The following is a 21,195-nucleotide window of genomic DNA, read 5'->3' as shown; positions in this document are numbered from 1 at the left end:
TTATTTAGAACTTGGCATGGTGAGCTCTAGATGCTTTTGTAGGACGTCAGTCAATTGCTCTGACATTAGCAGGTGCACTTTTATGAAATAGCAAAATAGTTCAAAAACCAAAATACATAATGTACTCCAGATAATAAATATTTGTCTTCTGCTCTTCATTATAGCAAGTGCTCCCCACAGAAATGTGGCGATGAATCAGCATCAGCCAGGAGACTGGGGTTTGCCAAACTCCAAAGTGAACGGATTGGAATCTGCAAGTTCTGCTGCAATGTTGAGACCAGGAGCTGAATTTAGTACAACCCTTCCGAGGCCCCCGGAGGCTGGCTCTGTGTCTGGGCTGCCTGTTCGCTCTAACGGCATACCTGGTCATCGGCCAATGCTGCAACAGCAAATGATTCACATGAGTAAGTTCTTAACTTCTTATTGTCCCACATAGCAATATTTCCCTGGTTTCCTAGTAAGCATTCATCATAAGAATCTTTGCACTATTGGTAAAATGCTAGAATTTTATTTAAAGGCTTTTTGAGGTAGAGACTGTTATTGTTCCCTGACTGTGACATTTGATGACTTTTTGGTGATGTTCTTGTTTTCTTCTGGTGCTGTGTGTCTCATACACAGATAATTTGTTCTGGGTCCCAAGATTGGGTGGGGGGATAATTTCTGTGTGTTTCTTTAGTGCAGTACTTCTCTGCTAAATTCCAGGAACTAAATGGCATCTATGATTCCATATGTAAAGATACTAGCATTGTGGTTAATTTAATTCATCCTATTTGATATGGATTTTTTTTTCTGTTAGCTTCTTGGTAATCAATGTCTTTTAAAGTTTTTCTCTCAAGTATTTCAATTTTTTTTTTACATGGAGCCAGACTTTATATAAAGCCACCTTGCAAATACCATTTTTCTTCGAAGTATTCTTATGTGCATGAAAGAAAATAAGCTGTATGTCTAAAATATGAACAGTCTTAAAGCCCGTGGGTTTTTTCTGTTTTATATGTCTAACAAAGGTTTAGTCTAGAGCTGAAGTTCTCCAGTCTACTATGCCAATACCAGTATGCCCCAAACCAGTTTAAATAGACAGCATTCCTTTCTTAAAATGGAAAGCTACCAGAGCTGTCACCAGTTCCCTCAAACAGACTTACTATTTCAATGCAACAAATGGATATAAGATTAAATACAGAAGAACTTTGTGCAGTCCTGACTAAGTCAGAATTTTCCACCTTAGCTTCCTAGAAGTCATTGATGCGAAGTGATTCATACAGATGCTGGGGAATAATGGGATGACAAACTCTCCTATGTAGTGCTGTATGTCTATATAGGTAGAGGGAAAAAAGTAGGTAGCAGGTCCAGATCACTGTCTGCTGTATTTAAATCTGTGGTCTGTTATATATGTGAAATGATCTTGACTGAGTTCATGTGTGTATGCACTGTAAAACATAATAATGGAAAGCTCATGAAGCTGCTTGACAATTTGTGTGATCATCCTAACTGAACACTAGGGAGAGCAAGATGAAACCTTCAGTTTTTAAAAAATACACAAATGTTTTACCTTGCAGGGCCAAATGAGTTAAACATTGACATGGGAGGTAATCCCTATGGACAGCCTGGACCTTCTAACCAACCTGGATTGTGGCCTGACAATATGATGTCCATGGAGCAAGCGTCACGGGGTTCACAAAACAGGTAGAATTGGGGAAGGTTTTAAGGCAATTTTAAATACAACTGTTCACTGTCTGTCAGAAGAATTTAAGACCTGGAAATAAAATTGTGTAGCATATGCAGTGGGGATAACAGATTGGAGGCAGAATTCCATTTCTGGAATGTTTCAGAAATATTTCCATTTCTGTCACGGGATATTCTTTAACCCAGCTCCACAAAAGTCATTGTTAACAAAATCTATCAATCCTTGAATTGGGAGGCACAGAAAAAAGACATGGGAGACTCTGAAATCATATCTCTGTGGCACATGGCAAAACCAGGAGAAAACAGAATTTATATGTGTTTAAGGATGCATGGAAGGTGACTGGACGTTTTAGGACATAAATTTTGGATTTAAGTTGGGTGACTATAATATTTAATCATACCCAGGTCAATATATTATATTAAAACTATAGTTTTCCTTGTAATGGTTGTAATGAATTTCTTCACTGAAAGAGTGGTCAGGCATTGGAATGGGTTGCCCAGGGAGGTGGTGGAGACACCAATCCTAATGTGTTCAAGAAACAACTGGATGTTGCACTTAGTGCTCTAAGTGTGCTTGACAAGGTGGTATTCCCTCAAAGGTTGGTCTCCATGATCTTGGAGGTCTTTTCCAACCTTATTGATTCTGTGATTTTAGTGGGTTTTTTTTTTATTTATAGACAATTAGTTAGAAGCTCTTTGGATGATCTCCTATGTTCGGCACCAAATATGGAAGGCCAGAATGATGAAAGGGCACTTCTAGATCAGCTGCACACACTATTGAGTAATACAGATGTCACAAGTCTGGAAGAAATTGACAGAGCATTAGGAATTCCTGATCTTGTAAACCAAGTAAGTAAACAGATATTTTGGCCATTTATTTTCCAAAGACCAATAGTATTTTATTACTTGAAAAGAATGTCAAGAGGGCCTCCTCATTTACTTTGTCTCATCACATCCTCATCTTCGTATTCATACATTTCCCTTAGGAAACATTTAGATTGACTAGGGTTTAGTCAATCTAGTCAACATTTAGATTTTCAAAGGAGTAGCTCATTATGGATTAAATTCCTTGTGCATGACAAGAAATACAAAGCAGTATATTCTTACAGAAGTTTATTGTACAATGCCTTCATATATATAGGTGGAGTTTGGGGTGTAGCTCGTTCTAATTCTATAAGCTGAGAATTCTGTTGGGTTTCCTTAGTAGCCTGCTGTCAGCTGAGCTTAGGTTGTGAATTATTTGACTTTCAGTGATGTGGATGCTTCCCTCTCCTTCAGTTCCAGGTTGAATTTGCATGGCTAGCAAATAGAAAAAAGAAATTCTGTGAGTACTTTGGAAGTTGCTAAGACCCACATGACACCATCATTTGTACAAATATGGCTTGAATGGTGACACTGGTCTGCCTGTGTATGCAGTGTGCAGCAAAACTGATTTTAAAAAGAATTATTATTATAAATCACTTTTGCTATTTCATTAGTTTGGAGACAAAACTAACAATAGCTGTCCATGCTATGTTCTACCCAAGAAATGGCTGAGTGGTGTATTATGCTTAGTTAGCTTTATTGCTACTTTAGAAATTCTATATATACTGCCAGTGAAAGCACTTCTGTCTCTGTTGAAGGGACAAGCTTTGGAATCCAAACAAGATTCATTTCAAGGTCAAGAATCTTCAGTTATGATTGACCAGAAGCCTTTGTTATATGGTCAAGCCTATCAAGGGCAAGGGGCAGCAATGCCAGGAAGTTTTAGTAACATCCAGGGACAACAGCCATCTTTTAATTCATTGATGAATCAGATGAGCCAACCGAGCAATTTTCCTCCGCAAAGTATCCATCCCCGAGTAAATGTGATGAGACCTAGGACCAACACACCAAAGCAGCTACGCATGCAGCTCCAGCAGAGGCTCCAGGGACAGCAGGTAATTCTTTGCTCCTACTTTTACACTTCCTTCATGTTTCAGAATGGAGTCACTTGCACACGGAATTGTGTTGCTTTACATATGTAACAACAGATGACGGAGAGGGTGGATCTTTTATTCTGACAGTGCTTCTCATTGAATTGCCTGGTGGCTGTAGGAGTAGAAGAACATTTATTAGGACAAGTGTTTCTCCTTCTGTTTCTCCTTCTTCCTGTCAGCCTCCCTAGCTACAGATTGGATTGGTTCCTGCAGCACACAAAACGATTGCTAGCTGAAACAGTGCTTTTGTACAACGTAACTCTGCATGATCTCTTTATCTGTGTTTAGTATTTTTTTGGAACCTCACAGATAGCATTAAATCGGAGCTGTATTTCTACTGTAAATCAGGTGTTACTTCTTTCTCACTGTGTTTTCTAACTAATCATTTGGCTTAGCGATATAGGGGGTTTGCTTTCCATTTAGTGATTTGATGTCATTTTAGGTGTTTTCTTCGAATGAAAGGTGAGAGAATAGATACAACCAGATAGATCTTAACACTAGGTTGAAAACCCTGCTTAAAAAATTGATGCGTGATTTCAGCAGTGAACTCCCCATGTGAAAATGCAGGCTTGATATTAAATACAGTGTACAAATAAAATTAGGAGAACTGAACCAGTGCTGTGTGACATGGTGTGTGAACAGAATACGTGCAGGTAACACCAAGGCAACAACAACAACACACAGCTGAAGTACAAAGGTTAGGTTTATTCCATCATCCTGGATTCGAAAAAACAGAGACGCGTACACCGCTAAGCTCATTTTAGAAGGGGCAAAGAGTACCCAGGCCTGAGCCCTGCATTCCGTAGCAAAAGGGCCTGGAGCGTGCACAGTCCTTCACCAGGCTGTACTTTCACATCTCCAAATCCTCTTATCTCCCTTCCTCCACCTTTATGGAGGCCCAAGTCTGTGGGAAAGGCTTTTAAAAGTCTTTCACAACATCCTGCTATATTTTGTGAGAAAATTCTGTTTCTTCTCTGTAGACAGACAACATACCAGAGCAAACATAAATATGTAAATTTTCTCAGCCAGAGAATTTGCTAACATCTCCCTGGTGCCTAGTTGGTCCTTGAGAGAAAACAATTCTAAAAGCAACTCCTTTTTCTCTCTCCTTACCAGTCTTCCACTTTTCAACCCTTTTCTCTCCACACATGGAATGGCAATGCTAGGAAAAACTGTGTTCTCTCTTGGTTTTCTGTGACACTTATTGTTTAAAATAAATAGATAATCTGCTCTTTATTCCTAAAGAGAGATAATTTAAGGAAAATACAAAACCAAAGCCAGTTAATGCTGCACTGATTGAAAGCTTTTTCTTTTTGTGTGTTTGAGCTGTTTAAACAAATAGTTTGTTTAAAGACAAGGCAAAAATTAACCATTGCACTTTATGGATTCAAGAGGTCTATAAAGAAAGTGTTTTTGCAGGAGTTGCCATTACTTTTTTCAGATACTGTTATTTTCAAGCTAATAGTGCTAAAATGTCTTTTTCCAAGTTTATGAATCAGACCCGTCAAAGTCTTGAAATAAAAATGGAAAATCCAGTCAGTGGTACTAACTCAGTGATGAGACCAGTTATGCAGCCACAGGTGGGATCCCAGGTAAGTACTTACTACAGTAGCCATCTGTTTAGAATTTCAACCTTCTTTCATGGCTTTGCAGTATTCCTCTTTGGTTTTGTTCCTCTGCATAATTTTTTAAAAAGGGGGTTTTTTGCCTCCCTTATTGCTGAGATTGCTGGAGGATTTGTTCATTAGGTCATGCTGTCAATTCAGTATGCCATGTTTTTTGTGTAAATATCATCATTGGTTTAGCACTAATGACAACTTAATGAAAACTTTTGTCTTAATATTTTGATGATTTTTTTTTTTCCTGTGGGTTTCCCTTGACTTGCTGGGTCTTAGGAATGAGTTTGATTGACTCTGACATGATTTTATTTGTAAAAACATCTTCTAATATGATTTTTCTTCTCTTTGGGGGATAGCAGCAAGGTTTTCTTAATGCTCAAATGGTGGCTCAGCGTAACAGGGAACTAATAAGTCACCATTTTAGACAACAGAGGATGGCAATGATGATGCAGCAGCAACAGCAACCTCAGGCCTTCAGTCCACCACCAAATGTGACAACCTCAGGAAGCATGGATAGTGCTTTGACAGGCCCTCCAATGGCTCAAGTTCCTTCACAGCAATTCCCCTATCCACCTAATTATGGTACTAGTACTAACATGTTTGGCTTTTTTTTTTTTCCATTTGTCTGGTTTTCTTTTCCCTTTTTTTATTAATCCAAACTACCTAAATACCAATCATTCTGAAAAATGGACTATACTGCTCCAAAAAAGGATGACTTTTCTCCTTCCAGTTACTGCAAGAAGATGAACTAGAAGTACTAGGTAATGATAACTGAAGTATATTGTATCTATCTCCTTTGTTTTATTTTAAGGAATAAGCCAACAACCCGATCCTGCATTTAGTAGAGTATCAAGCCCTCCCAATCCAATGGTATCATCAAGAATTGGACCCTCCCAGAATCCTATGCTGCAGCATCCTCAGTCAGCAACAATGTACCAGTCCTCAGAGATGAAGGGCTGGCCCTCAGGAAGCATCCCCAGAAACAGGTGAACTTCAGGATTACAACCTGTTTCTCAAAAACTCTTTCATTTTGCTGAAAGTAGAAACTATGTTAAATAGCATGTAGCAGGAAAAGCACTTACAAGAGACAAAAGTAACTTTCTACTGTCTGTATTGTCCTGCATCCTGCTCTGGTTTAGGAAATAAAATTATTATTTTATGCTTAGCTCCATTGATTCATATTGGACCTCTACAATCTTTGTAACCAGAAGCAACATTCAGTCTTTAAATATTAACTTAATATTTAAAGAAAAAATAACTTGGGGGAGGGGGTGGAGAAATACAGAATATCAAATAGTATTATGATAGATGATACAGCTGTAATAGTAGCCTCCAAAAAGATTGCTTAAGGCATACACATACAACTGCATTTCTAAAAACTCAAATTCCTTTTGGGAGGGGAGTTTCCATGTTAAACAGATATTAGGTAAAAACAAGTAAATGTGAAAACAGTTTTCTATTTCACGTGTTGACAGCTGGTGCAGGGAAGGCAATACATCAGTGTGTAGACTTCTTGGAAGGTAATTTTATTTGTCCTTTTGTACTTCAGTTCTTTTCCCCAGCAGCAGTTCAGCCATCAGGGTAGCCCAGCAGCATACAGTATGATGCACATGAATGGCAGCAGTGGCCATATTGGACAGATGAGTGTTAATACCATGCCTATGTCAGGACTGCCTATGGGTCCAGACCAGGTAAGTTGTACATCAAGACTAATGAAAAGATTTGCTGACTCTTCTTCTATTGAGTACAGTCTGCTTACATCCATTCCTCCTGCACAATCCTGTTCTCAGTTATCCTGTTTGTATCTGTGGGCCTATTAATTTTATGTCCTAAGAGATACTTTCTTTTTGATGATACATAAGCAAATTCACGATGAGGCCAAGCTGTATGCTGGGATTAGTTGTTGACTTTGAAGGATCATGGATAGGACCAAGCCTTAAACTGCACAAAGGATGATGAAATACTTCTGAACCTGGAGAAACCCCAGAAAAAAATCCATGGACATTGTGAAATGCATCTTCAGCAGATCTTGAAAATTACATGTAATAGCTCTTACAAGTCAGGCTAAGAATCCTGCTAGTGCAGTTTCCTTCTCGCAGACACTGATAATGATACTTGCCCTTACAATACCTTAGAATAACTTGTGTATGCATAGCCAGAAACAATGGAAAATTCAGACCCCTCATTTAAGGTGAAAATGTGCTAATAACAGGCACTGAAAAGAAAGCTGTAATACAAAATACACTTTTGCTACAGTCTTTACACAAAATGCCTGATGAGCAACATAATACTGACATAAGCTAAATCTTTTCAAGTAAAAAGTACCTCATGAAATTTTATGCAGCATACCTGAGGAAGGAGTCAGAATAATGAGGACTTTTGGGGGTTAGTAAAGTTTTGAAGACTTAGATACACCGCATGCCTTTTATAAGTAGGAGAATATAAAGGTGAAATGTCAGATTTTCCAAACCTATATGACATAAAGATACCCAAATAGTGTGTTTAGGAAATTCCAGGACAGCATTTATCTTCTAGAAATTTATTTTCAAAGTGGAGCACTAAAAAGCCCTTGTGCTTCTAGGCATTGATTGGCAGTAGTTCCTTCTTCCAAATGCAGAACATAAACCATTTCTTTCTTTCAGCAAAGATGTCTTCTCTGATAAAAGTATCTTTTCTTTAACAGAAATACTGCTGACATCTAGAACCACATCTTCAAACAAGAATGGTTGAATGCACTAGTGTTGTTATAAAGGAAAGTGACACATTCTTCATGGCGAGTCATACTGGGCTTAACAGAAACCAGTGATAAATTTCCTCATCCAGAGGAAAATAAAACCAACAAAAACCCCTACCCAACAAAAATACATTTTAGTAGAAGCAGCCTATGAATTACTGTATGATGTGGGGTACAAAAAAATGTCATTAATATTTTTGGCACTCTTCCTCTAGGAATGTGAATTTGGTAATGCCATTTTAATAGATTTGATGAGTAGACTCCTGGAATACCTTATCTGTTTACTGTAGCTATCCAAAGCCCTTTAGCCCAGGCACACAAAAGTGCCTGGAGAAGTCACAGTGGTAAGAATTTCCTGATTTCTCTTATAACAATATCTGACAGAGAATGTAGTTCTTAGTCTTCACTCTTTTATAAGAATCCCTCAATAGAAATGCTGCTTTTAGTCTCTTATCCCAAGAGTCAGGGATTTCCCAAGCAAAGTAGCAGTGCAAAATTATTTGGCACATGCTAGTCCAAAATCCTGTCTGTTGAAGCCAAGGGTTGAAAAGAGAGGATAAACAATTTAAATTATTTAAACACAATTGTGACTAATATTCAGATATTGCTGTGCAGCTGAGTGCACTTTATAGAGGACTATATAATGGATGAATGCAATGTCTTTGATAAGGACTTAATATGAAGGTAGGGTGTACTCATATTCCTTCACAAACACAATCTCTTAAAAATTATTTGAAAAGACTGCATAATGTAATGTTTTCTGTGTATGGAAATTAGAGCAATAATCTTTCATCTTTTTTTGAAAAAAAGCTTCAGAAAACTCAAGGCAAGACACTGCAGCCAGAATCAGAAGTTTGCAGTCTTTTTTTGTGATTAAATTTTGTAAATATGATCTTTACAATAATGTATTATACACATGACTTTTGTAGGTCACTAACAGCAGCACTAACTCTCATTTTTGCAGAGTTTGTGAAGCTAAATGTTTAACAAAATTGATTCTGGAAACTGTAGTTGAGGTCCAAAATTTTTTTTTTTTTTTAAATTACATTTAAGGACTTTGAAGCTGGGTGACTTTGGCCCACATATTTCTCTTCTTTGGTCTTCAACACTTCATTTATTTTTACATGTTTAACATAGAGCTTTTTATAAAAAAATAGACCGGTTGTTGAATACTTTCTCCATCTGTGAGCACTTTTGTTACATTTCTTTTTACCTAAGGCAGTTTGACACGAAGGCTCTGCTTTGTAAGATCTTACAATTTGTCAGGACAGACCTGTCTGCCTATAATAGGTTGCCTTTTCAGCTGATGAATCTGGATTGTGTCTTTTTGGTCAATTTTAATGAACTCTAAATGTTCTTTGAAAATGTTTGTCTGTTGCAAAATACTTGTTATTATGCTACATCCAGAAATCTTTAAGGATATTAAGCCACATTTTAACCAAATGTCTACACCTCATTGGATTATTCTAATAGTAACGAATGTATTTTCTAAGCGGATTTCTGTCATAGCAGTATTTAAGTGTTGTTACATATTCTTTGCTGATAGCACTGGGGGATTTTTCCCCCTCCATTTTGGGTGCTTGAAATGAAGATCCCTTTGCACTTTTTGCAGTTACAAGGAATTAAACCGCTAAACCTTCCTAAGGGATGACCCAGAAATGTTTAAGATGTGTGGTGCTTCTGTTACGTTGTTCATTGTGTAATGGAAAACTGATTTCTCCCAACTGAGTAAAAGAAACCAAAAATCCCCTGACCTGTGTTATTTTTTGCTTATTCTTGGTACTGTTAGCAAGATGGGGTTTAATTGTTCAGACTATTCAGTGATTTTCCATTTTTAATAGAAGTAAGTTTCACTAGAAATATTCTCCTAAATTCATCCTTAGCACCCAGCCAGCTGTGTTTCAAAGAGAACGTAGAGTCAATCGTACTACTTCATGTAACCCTGTCTCTTCCACTAGTACTGAGTACATAGATTATCACAGCACTTACTTGGAATTTTCAGTCCGATTAATGTGTGTTTATAAGGCAAAACATTTAAAAGCCTAAGAAACTCTGATCTTTTCATTTCTTGGATTATATCTATTTGTTGAGTAAGTGCTGCTTACTGAGGGTGAAAGGCAACAGTTCCTTGCATTTTATATCAAATCAGAATAGAACAATATTTATATATATATATATATATCATTATACTGACGGAAACTAAAACCACCACTTGCTTTCATTAGGTGAGCTCTTAGACTATATACTGCTATATACATCTTGCAGTACAATTTTTTTTTTAATTAGTAATTCTATGTATACATCTATGTATAACTAGTACCTACCTGACTGGCATTATAAAAGCTCATCCTTTTCTCATAGGTTTAGCATGTTGGAGCTTTCCAGTACCTACTTTTTTTTTTTTTTTCCTGAATTAAAAGATGTTTAGTTTAAACCTGATGAAGGGGCAGGGGGCATTTTTAAAATGCATTGACAGTGTATTTCGTGGCAGCACCAAATAGTACATCTGGTTTGAAATCCGCTGACATTTAGCTACCACCATCAATTTTGCTTTGGTCCTAGAGTAGTAAATTTTTGTGGATGTTTTTTAAAATAATACCCACATAACATTATTCAGCAGTAAGAGATGAAATAGCTAGTACAGCAACCTCTGATCGCTGCTGCATAAATGAGCGTTGCTTTGCTATGTCTCTGTTGCCTTTTGGATCACATGCGTTTATTAAACTTCCATGTAGTGCACTTTTTTCCTTGGCCTAAAATACTGCTTCTGAAGTGAGAAATTCAGACCACATTTTTGTCACAAGACAAAACTTCCTTGAATGTTGCACCAGTTAGCACACCTTTTATTATAGAATTTATGTGCAGACCACCAGATGACAGAATGATACAGCAAGTGCGAAACTATGTAAATCTGAGAGCAATATTTAAAAAAAAAATCTCAGGAGAAGGCATACGGTATTGAGAATTGAATCTAAGCTTAGTTTACATTACAAGTATTGCTTGAAATATCTGTATCTTTATTTTGCAAAACAGAGAAATCATAGGGACTGATTTATAAAAGGGTTGGTTGTAAGGTGTTACTGCCCTTCTGGTTTTTGTGTTTGGATGTTAATAATAATGTAAATAAAGGTTTCTATTTATAATCAGAACTTGGTGACACTGTATGAGCTTTAAGGGTGATTATCCAGTACAGGTCAGAGAAATTTCCCTGCTATCACTGATGAAAACTGTGTATGAAGAACGATTTACATTTTATTCTAGTTGGCAGTAAAAGCTGAGGGAGTAACAGCTGAGACCTTTGATTTATTAGACACACATTTAGCACAAACACCAACTAGAATTTATGTCTACTTCAACCTAAATAGCAAACTCTAGAAGAGCTGAATGGAGAAGAGGTGGTGGCTTTCCCCAAACTTGGCAACAACGTACCTTCCATTAAATACCAGCTGCTTCTTGTGTCACATACAAGTCTCACAGCTCACTATTTTCTATAAAGGGACAACTTCAACCTTCTGCCTGACAAGTAAGTAACAGGTGTAGTAACACTGGCCCTGCAGGATTTTAACAGTCACAACCTCACCTTGCCAGAGACTATGAGCTAAATACAAAAGGGCAAATTTTTCATATTCTTTCTGCATGCACACTGGGAATGGCAGATAGCTAAAACGTCTCTGGAAAGCAGAAAAAATGTGGGGGTTTGGGGGAACTTAAGGGTTTTTTTACTTACGTGTGTGGATCCAGGTTCTCATAATCTCATAGATTTTTCTGATAATCCATGAAATTTTTAACAAGTTTAATGAAAATACATGGCAAGATTAAGACAGACATTCAGATTTTACTTGCATAATTTAAAAAAAGCTTGCAAGAAAGCTTTGGGTGGTGGATTTGACTTACCACATGCCATACAAATACTCAAGCCCAATCTTACTTAGCATCTATAAAGACTCTACTTCTGCTTTTTGAGCGGGTTTTTTTCCCTCATTCCTAAATTCAAGTACATTTTTTGAGTATGGGGTTGTAATACCAGGGATCTATATGTCTGGATATAATTCCACTTGATTTTCTGAACTGCAAAACCAGGAAGGGTTTCAAAATAACTTCCATGCTGTATTTTTACACTGCATTTCTACAAGGGCAAGTTAAGTTTGCATTTTGAAAAAATACCTCTTTGTTAGAAGTGAAGGCCACAGTTGGTTGAGTCTGTCCCATGAGCACCCTCAGGCATTTGCCCTTAAACACAGGTAGCAAAGTAACATGAAACAAATGATAAATACAAATCTCACCATTACCTGTACTACAACTTACGTAATAATGTTCTTATGAAACTACTGAAATAATTCTGTACACTGTGCTTTCTTAGTAAAATTATAGGGTTTTTCCCTGTAAAAACCTTTGAACAGTAACTGTCATTCACAACATTTACTTTTCTGCAGATTAAAGTGTAACTAGATTATTGACTACAAGTACTGAACTCCCAGAGCTGCCTTTTTTTAAAAAAAATGTAAAAGTTACGCTACGAAGCAAACACTACTTCTCAAAGGAACTGTTCTGGTTTTGAATGTACAGTATAATATTACCACATAAAAAAACCTTCATACAAATCTGATTTTGTTAAAATTTAAGATGTACATTTACTGAAATTTTTCAGGACCTTTAAAAATGAATAAATTCTGACTTAGCATTTTGAGAAATGGCGTGTGGGCATTACACTCTTTTTTTATTAATAAATTTCTTCACAACGTGAAGGAATTTATTTTCAAACAGAACACTGATCAATATTTACACAATCCCTCCAAAAATCTGGCATCGATTTTCTCTAATCTTCATAGAGGTGACAATACAATGAACAAGTAGACGTGGAACTAAAATGAATCCTCAGAGGAAACTGAAGAAATTCCATGGTGTTGAGTAGACTTGGTGCTGCTGACTTCAGTTCCTGAATCTTTTCAGAGTTCTCTTGAACATTACCTTTACCCCAGTGTTAAGCAAATGCACCTTTGTTTTCTGAAGCTCGCTTTAGGGTTGCACTTGGCTTTGAAGTTTTTCTCACGACAACTAAAGATAAAGGCGAACGGGAAATTGGTTTAAGGTCCTGTCAACTGTCTGTGTAAACACTGCCTGCCGCTGCAGGGGCAGTCCTCTTTGGGATGTGGCTGAGTTTCCTCCTCTGTCAATTCCTGAATCAGCATTAGGTTGTGTCTTCTGGAAGTAAAATGCCTTGTGAATTCGGTGAGGTATAATCCAAAGCAAGAAAGCAGGTACAACAGTGGATTTCAGAGACCTGGATTTCTGACGGCATTTCCCGTAATTCCACTGCTTCTATTCAACTCACTCACCAGTGCAAACATCCTATCTATTTCAGCCTCAAAGTTTATCCAGTCCTTCAGGCGAATGTTATAATTCATTTAGTCTGTACATGGATTCAAGTCCTGCCCCGTTTGTGTCCTCATGGAGGTGCAGCAGCTGGGGGAGATTAGCCCTCCCAGCCTTCCCACAGTTGTCCTCTTTAAAATAAAACAAATGGAGTTTAGTGTATAACATTGTAGTAGAAAGTAGTAAGAAAGGTATTTTTAATGGTTCCATGCAGTAAAAACCAATGGAAACACTGTGAACCACCAATAAAAGCATAGCAGGTGTATGACAAACAATTCAACGGTGCTTGAAATTTCAACCTGTACAAAGCTTGTTAATTCAACCTTCATTTTGGTTCTAAAGCCAGTCTTAGATCTCTTCAACTAGAAATAAAACCACTGCATTATATAAGCAACTCTCAGGCAAAAAGACCAGACTGTGCCTAGGAAGGGACTTGCACCTGTGTTTTCCACTGCACAGTTTGAGAGCACTTCATGATTTTTAATGAAGTCTCTGCTTTCTTTTTAAGGAAAGATTCAGAGACAGTAACAGGCAATAGTAACTTTTCAATAGACTTAAATTTGTACCTCATCTTTTGAGCTCTAGCAGTTTGAGAACTGCCAGATCATCACCACATTTTAAAAGGCAGCTCAGTAAGAAAAAAGCAGTTGTAGATACAAATCTGTCTTATAGTCTACTTTCTGCTTTAAATTCCTTTTTCTGCTTACAGCACAAAGGCTGTGGTTGGATAAAGGGCAAGAAAATCCATGATGCTGCCTCACTACTTGTGAGAAATTACAGTCAGTTTTGTTCTTTCTGGATTGTGTGAAAAACCACTAGGTAGCTGCTACTAGTTTAAGTTTAGACAAAACCAGTGTACTGGTCTTTAATTTTTATTGGCAACTGACCATAACTGGTTTCTTAACTGAGCATCTACCTTTACTGTTTGAAATTGCCTTGACTAATGCTCCAAGATTCTCAAAAAACATGTACGAAGAGGTTTTGTGCAGCAGTAGTTGTCAGTAATGATGGCAGTATCATATTTCTTGCATAATTTAGAGGACTTTCCTCCTAAGCATTCTGTGAGAATAGATGATGATGTTAAAAAGGTGGTGCATGCAGAAAGAGAAGGGAAAAGTTAAGTAAAAGCTAATGCTTTTGGGGAATTGCTCCCAACTCACAGTGACTTGGCAGATGATGGTCTCTTCACATCTGGCCATTTTCGACGCTGAAACTGCCTAATTTTCAAGCAGCAAAAGGAGAAAAAAGTTAACCATCACCAAGAAAACAACCAGTACCACAATCTGAAAGACGAGGAAGAAGAATTCAGCCAGAATTTTGACTACTAAGATCAGAACATAGTGTAACATTGAAACAAATAGCTCCAAAGTTTCAAAGCAAGTGGGGGGGAAAAGTCTTGCAAATGCCCTTTCAAGCCAGGCCTTTCCATGTGGTTCCCAATCCCACACTTGCTCTTTCAGTATTAAGGTAGTACTTCAGAATAATAATGTAACTTTTTTTTGTTAATTTACCTGTACTGCTCGTAGCTTCCATCTTTAAGTCCTAGGTGAGAAAAATTAACAATGTTACTAACAATTGTCTGTATGAGAAAAAATAAAGACTCAAGAAATTTAACAAATTTCCTGATGTCTTGAGTAACCTAGTATGCCCTCACATCTGATCCTGCACTGAGCTGAAGTTTGGAGCAGAACTCTGGAAGTCCCTTCCAGCTTGAACTGACCTCTGTTCAGGTCTGTGAGCTTCAGAGTGGCTGTTAGGGTATTCTCTCCCTTTTCACGAGTATTGTTTCTTCCTTGTCTTCTCCTGCATCTCAGCACTATTTATTACTATGCTAAGAGTCTTCATCTTAAAAACAGGACATAATAGGAACTGAACATGTACAAAAATCTGAGAATGCAGCTATCACCCTCAGCAGGACATTACTATTCTAAGTAAATCCTAAAATCCTTTTGACTGATTCAAGTTTTATAATGTTAAGAGTATTTTGGGGTTCTTTGGGGTGTTTGTGAGTGCAATAGAAGAGGCACTTACCAAGATCTATGTTCCTGGTTCTTGGATTGCATTGCTTATACCCTCTGCAACTTCTGAGTTCCATGAGCTGGACATGCAGTTGATTAAGAACATCTCTGTCAAGCGTATTCACTGCATTAATTAGCTGCAATAAACAGGAGGTTCTTCTTGGTTACTATTGCTCTGTAATTTGGTAACTTTTTAAATACAGCTGGTTTCTTTGTAACAGGAAAGAGCCACTTTATACTAGTTTAAATGATACAGGCCTTAACTTCATCCTACAGCAATACGGCGTGATTTCAATTTATTGGTGACAAGTAACAATGATGTATTTCTTGAGCTGTGATCCCAAGGTCTATGATCAGATACCTGATATGGATCGGTATTGAGATCAAAATACTCCAAAAATCCAGTAGCAAATTCACAGAACAGGAAGTTGTGGGTCTCGTTGATTGTCCTCAAACACCAGTACGTGTTGTTGTTGGCACTGGTACAGGCACAGAAAGGGCCCACTGCAAATTGAAGAGTTATAAAGACATAAACTACATGCTTCTGTCTTTAGCACTGCTCATTACTTTCTGTTTGTAGTATTACTTTATTCATAGACAGTTACTCTCATTCTCATTCCTGAGCTCTGAAGCAGAGAATGCATTCCAGCATCAGCTTCTTGTTCTGTGCATACCTAATCCACATACTAATTACAGTAACATCTTGTCTAGTTCCTTTCTCTGGTTGAGAAACATTCCAGATGGTGAGATACCTTGCAGATCAGTGTACAGTATTCAATAATCTGTAGCTTATTTGCAGTTGGTTTTACTTCCTTGCCTTTTATGCAAGAATAATGACAACAGTGAAAACAGAAATTATTTACTATAGAGAGGACTGTATAGCTTTGGTTACAGAGCTAATAAAACCAGTAACTACTAGCAACCCAACATCCCAGCCCAGCCTAACCAAAATTTGCTGACCTATTCCTTAGGTTACAGTACTCTTACATGTCCACAGAGGAGCAGTTTGCCAGTGCTGGTTGTCGTGGGTGAAGCAGGTCAGACCAGGCATGCTGCATGTGTCATTATTTTTGATTCTCTTAAGCAATTTGCGCAGTTTCTTCTTCCGTCTCTGCTCTCGCAGCAGCCATAGCCTGTCTTTCTCCTGTAGGGCTTTCCTGCACACATGAAATGTTAGGATCATGGAAACTCTGTTAGACTTGAACATAGCTAAAACACCCCAAAGTAGCTAATAAAATAAGCCACTCAGAGGGACAGAATCCACATTTCTTACTTAAATGGTGTTTCATACAAATGGAGATGACACTGCAATTCAGTAGCACTGGGGAAAAAAAAGCAGCCAAAGGGGCTTGCAGGCCTAAGGTTTGTAATGTGCTTTTTTCAAAAGCAGAGACCTTATCTTAGAATTTACAAGCATTTTGATATGGGCTTAGTTCCTTACCCATGTGTCTCTGTTTATGCTTTTTAATACAGGATAAACTGAATACTACTACTATTGCCTAGTGTGTAACTGGTTTGTACAGACCTAATATTAATATTACATTTTGCACATCCTCTCTCAAAGGAACAGGCCTTCACTTACTTGAAAGGATGAAGACCGGATCCTTTGTGTCTCAGTTTGCTCTTGTGTTTTGAATGGTAACTGGAAAATAAAAACAGCATTGCTGGTGAACAACAGCAAGACAACTGCCCCTGTTCTTATAACATTATCATATTGGACTTGAAGCAGGTTTAATCAAGTGTCGCTTCTCCCTTCAATTTATTCGTGTGTGTGATGAATAAAGGCAGCCTCGCTCGACTGGATCAGGCACTTCCCAGCCTCACTGTGTCTCTGTTTCCTCAGATCCTTTGTCCACAGTGACACTTGCTGTGCTAACACTGCATTGCAATGTACATCCACATCCAGCTACAATTTACTATTATTTTAGTTTTAACGGGTTGCTTCCCCACATGAGGCACATAGAATAAATAGATTTGTAATTAAATTACATTTCTGCAGCAGAGTATTCCCTAATTTGTTCTGATAATGACAAGTTTATACTACCCTCCTGTCATTTTCCTTACGAATGCAAAAATTTCAATACCAGCTGTACTTTGTAGGGCTGGGAAGGGGTGTGGGTGTGTCCTGCATTATTACTAGCTGAAAGTTTCAGGAAAACTTGAACAAGATGGCTTGAACTGTCCCAGCAAGAGCACTGTCTAATATATTCAGAGATATGCAGAGTGTAAGCAGACATACACATTCTCGCTGGGTTACCACTGCTTTGCCTCTCAAGAAACTCTTACAGTATTTTGCAGAAATTTCCTTTCTGTGGAATTACCAAAGTTTAAAAAAAAGAGCAGCCGCAGTCACTGGCAATATTTTCTTATTGATAAAGTTACTACATACACAAATCAGTAAACACAAACTTAGTTTAATAACTGTTGTTTTCTAAACAGTACATCTGAATTCAATTAGATGCCAGATTAAAATCTCCTTCAAAATAAATCTTTTAAATTCTTAAAACTTTTGGGAGCTTTTGTAAGTTCTATTAGTGTAACAAATTAACAAAATAAGATTATTTAAGAACTATCTTCTTCAGTCAATTTTTTAATCTTGCACGGATGCTGGGCATTTCATCAACTAATTCTAAACGCTAAATCAAAGCAATTGCAATACAAACACTTGACCATATGTAACTCAGATGATTAATCTCTTGGATTTCAGTGGGTTTAATCATCTCAATCATGCTACGCACAAATAAAAGTGTATCAGTCTGAAAATAAACATGTTTTACATTTTCTATAAAACATTCACCAAAAATAACTTAATCTTGACAGTACATATTAAGTAAACTCAGTTTATGTAAACGCAGTTAATCAGTTTTGAAAGCAGTGGATTATAAACCAATATAAACTTTCTGTCTGGTTACCATCTAGAATAATACATCTTAAGCAGTTTTTGACATGGGCTCCCATAACCCAAGAAATTGATGCTCTCAATATTTTAGTGGATCTGCTGCTGAAACGATGTTGCAGGATGCACACAGGCCACATCCACAGTCCACAACAATTATAAACATCCTATCTGTAGAGTGCGTGCACCTCCGAGGTTTTCAGCATGTTCAAAAAGGCATTCTGTGACACCAATAGGATAGAGAAGTTTTATCCACACGCTCTCACAGAGTCTACTTGGTAACAGGTGCTTTAGGCGCAGCTAAAGCACAGCTGCCAGGCAGTTATGACTCCATTCAGATACAGCTTTCTTTTTTTGGTTGATACTCATACCATTCTGCCACTGTGGCTGCAGTACTCTCAGTGACACCTGGCTCTCAGCAGCCTCAGAGCTGGCTCTGTCACCACCATGAGCAGGAGAACGTGCTCCTGGGTCTCCTTCCGAACAGCTTTTCTCAGGGGCAAATTCTGTTTGGGTTACCTTTTGATTTTGGAAGATTTTCTGTTGTGCTTATTTGCAGAGCAAGAGCTCAATTGTCCAATTAAACTCCTGCCTGGCAGACAGTGGGCCTTGTACTTGTGCAGCAGCCTGTGGACACTTCCCCTGAATGTGTACACAGAGTACAGTCAGCACAACCACTGAACAAACAAGATCCTGATCTCTCCTGTGAGATCTGATAAATCAGATCGGTGAGATCTGATACATCAGTTACAGTTGCACACTACAAATAATTATTCAGAAGTACACCAAAAAATACCTTAGCTTGTTACAATCACACTCTTCAGGTCGCTTCTTCTTTAGATGACCTCTCACCTCCCTCAGGTTTTTTATTTTATTTTGCAAAGTTTCAATCTAAAAAAAAAAAGGCACAAAGACAGAGTTTGAAAAAAACCAGCATGATTTAGTGCTATTCTAACCTTCTCAAACTCATTTTACTGTCACCAAGAGCTTCCTCTTCAGTACCTTCCGTGGCTCTCACCACTAACAAGCATTTTCAAATTATCTTGCTTTCCAGAAGGAAACTACAGCAGGAGGAAGCTGGCTCAGTTTGCCTGCTCTGATTCTTGACTCTGAAAGCAGAATGCTTTGCTGTGGGAATGAGGGGACACACAGTTGCAGGTAGACAGACACTCCTGCATCCACTCTGGTTTTGCCTCTCTACAGCACATTCACAAGGGGAGAAAGGCTGCTCAAAGGAAAACAAAGTCATTACAATTCAGTGTGTTCTGACACTGGGAAGAGGATAGGGCAGGAGTGATCTGAAATCCCCTCTTCAGAGGTTTTGAAGAAGGAAAGCAGCAAGGTTCTGTCACTTTGCATAGCAGGCTTTAGCAGTGTCTGGACACATGGGACAGCAATCAGCAGTTAATTGTGCCACCCCTGAGGTTTATTTTTAACTGCCTTTTGTCACTAAATGAAACTCCTGCTTTTGCTCAGTCTGGCTTACATACAACATGGCCCATTTCCACTCGGGTATTGCAGGCCTCTGCACAGCAGAAAAATCAAAGTAATCTAATGTGAACAACAGTCTCTGCAGAACTGTTGTTGGCCATCAGTAACCATAGGTGTAGTAGAAGCAGAGACAGGACAGAGTGTTCAAGGAAAATGGACAAAGAACCCAGCCCTGTGACCCTAAATCAGGAACACAATTGGACAGAAGTGCGTTCTCATTTCCTTTGACACTCCATATTGGCTACATTTTCTGAAGAAAAAACAATTACAGGACCGTGGTAATATTAAAATTGCCCTTTTTTAATCTTAGCAGAATAGTAAGTTTTTAAGTATTTGCCCTGTGTGTCAATCTTTACAAGAAAAGGGGACCAAGAAGTTCTTACATAGAACTTTACTGTGAATTTATGTAATTTGGTAAGAGATTACAGGATGTCCATCCCTTATGCTTCTCTCTGGCATTTGTTCCATCCTTACCTGGTCCTTTGACCCTCTTTCATATACAATACACATGAAGGGTTTGAGCTAATCTTAGTGACAAAAATGTCAGATAAAGTCTTACTGGCAAATTTCATACAGCAAATTACCTCTAAGTTCTCCATATACACAATCCTATGAAAAAATTCAACTCAAAAGTGCAAGGTTAAGAAAAGCAGTAGCAAGTGAAAGAAATTAATTCTAGAAGCACCAAAACTAATGAAGCTCACTTTTCCTTGGGCCTTTATATTTGATACTGAAGGACTGTTTTGAGAGGTTCCCCACTGGGGAACAGGACTACTAAGATGATAAAAAGATCCAGATTATTTTTTTTCCCAGGATAGGGACAGCTTTAAGTCTTACTTGCCTCATAAGGCACATGACATTTCTCAGCTGTGCTTTCAGTTGCAGTTCTGTCCTCCTCAGCATCTTGTCTTCACAAACTTGTAATAATTTAATTATTTCTGAAATGTCTATTCTGAAATTAGCCAGCAAATTCACAAGGTTCCATGGAGGGAAAAAGACACCCAGAGGCAGACACAGATAGTCAGCATGATCCTATCACCCCACAGAAAACAATGCTAAAATCACACGCGGAAAACATCACTGACCTCATGGTCAATATGAAGTTTGTGGTCCTTCCAAGCTTGCAGTGACCTGTACAGATCTGTGTCACACTGAACGGTATCATTCTCCAGGATAGAGCACCTTGGCATGGAAAAGCAAACAGTGTTTATTATTACAGTGGATACACACACACACCGAGCAATGCAAACAGCTGCTCTTCATAACACAGCTCCAGGACAAAAAGACCACGGACTGGAAATGACATACAGAATTCAAAAAACAATGTTCATTCAAGAAAATACTAGTGTGCTCTGAACCAGGAAGGAAGTCTGGGTTGGAGTTGCCATGGAAATTTTTAAGTAGAAAAATTCAATGAGAATATTTC

At 38.0% G+C, this 21,195-nt stretch overlaps 2 protein-coding genes across 17 annotated transcripts in view; one reads left to right on the top strand and one right to left on the bottom strand.

The window, feature by feature from the left end:
* NCOA3 (nuclear receptor coactivator 3) overlaps positions 1-12,682 on the top strand; it is a 58,154-nt gene extending 45,472 nt beyond the window's left edge. For 5 of the 10 annotated variants that reach the window (XM_054516695.1, XM_036395780.2, XM_036395781.2 and 2 more), the window contains 8 exons: positions 165-404; positions 1,554-1,680; positions 2,358-2,529; positions 3,303-3,599; positions 5,126-5,230; positions 5,614-5,839; positions 6,069-6,243; positions 6,807-11,140. In XM_054516695.1, coding sequence (XP_054372670.1) covers positions 165-404; positions 1,554-1,680; positions 2,358-2,529; positions 3,303-3,599; positions 5,126-5,230; positions 5,614-5,839; positions 6,069-6,243; positions 6,807-7,077 — 1,613 coding nt within the window. In that variant the 3' untranslated portion in view covers positions 7,078-11,140. Of the gene's footprint in view, positions 1-164; positions 405-1,553; positions 1,681-2,357; positions 2,530-3,302; positions 3,600-5,125; positions 5,231-5,613; positions 5,840-6,068; positions 6,244-6,806; positions 11,141-11,356 lie in introns of those variants that run through there. The other 5 variants (XM_036395787.2, XM_036395784.2, XM_036395785.2 and 2 more) reach the window with 4 other exon arrangements.
* Positions 10,807-21,195, bottom strand: part of SULF2 (sulfatase 2) — an 84,520-nt gene continuing 74,131 nt past the window's right edge. For 6 of the 7 annotated variants that reach the window (XM_036395793.2, XM_036395794.2, XM_036395791.2 and 3 more), the window contains 9 exons: positions 20,855-20,951; positions 19,075-19,169; positions 16,965-17,024; positions 16,370-16,539; positions 15,744-15,886; positions 15,396-15,519; positions 14,876-14,906; positions 14,525-14,581; positions 10,807-13,495 (listed from right to left, as the gene is read on the bottom strand). In XM_036395793.2, coding sequence (XP_036251686.1) covers positions 13,465-13,495; positions 14,525-14,581; positions 14,876-14,906; positions 15,396-15,519; positions 15,744-15,886; positions 16,370-16,539; positions 16,965-17,024; positions 19,075-19,169; positions 20,855-20,951 — 808 coding nt within the window. In that variant the 3' untranslated portion in view covers positions 10,807-13,464. The remainder of the gene's footprint in view (positions 13,496-14,524; positions 14,582-14,875; positions 14,907-15,395; positions 15,520-15,743; positions 15,887-16,369; positions 16,540-16,964; positions 17,025-19,074; positions 19,170-20,854; positions 20,952-21,195) is intronic. The other variant, XM_054516698.1, reaches the window with a different exon arrangement.

Source organism: Molothrus ater, chromosome 17, assembly GCF_012460135.2.
Source record: "Molothrus ater isolate BHLD 08-10-18 breed brown headed cowbird chromosome 17, BPBGC_Mater_1.1, whole genome shotgun sequence".
Classification (NCBI taxonomy): Eukaryota; Metazoa; Chordata; class Aves; order Passeriformes; family Icteridae; genus Molothrus; species Molothrus ater.
This window is presented reverse-complemented; position numbering and strand designations above follow the sequence as displayed.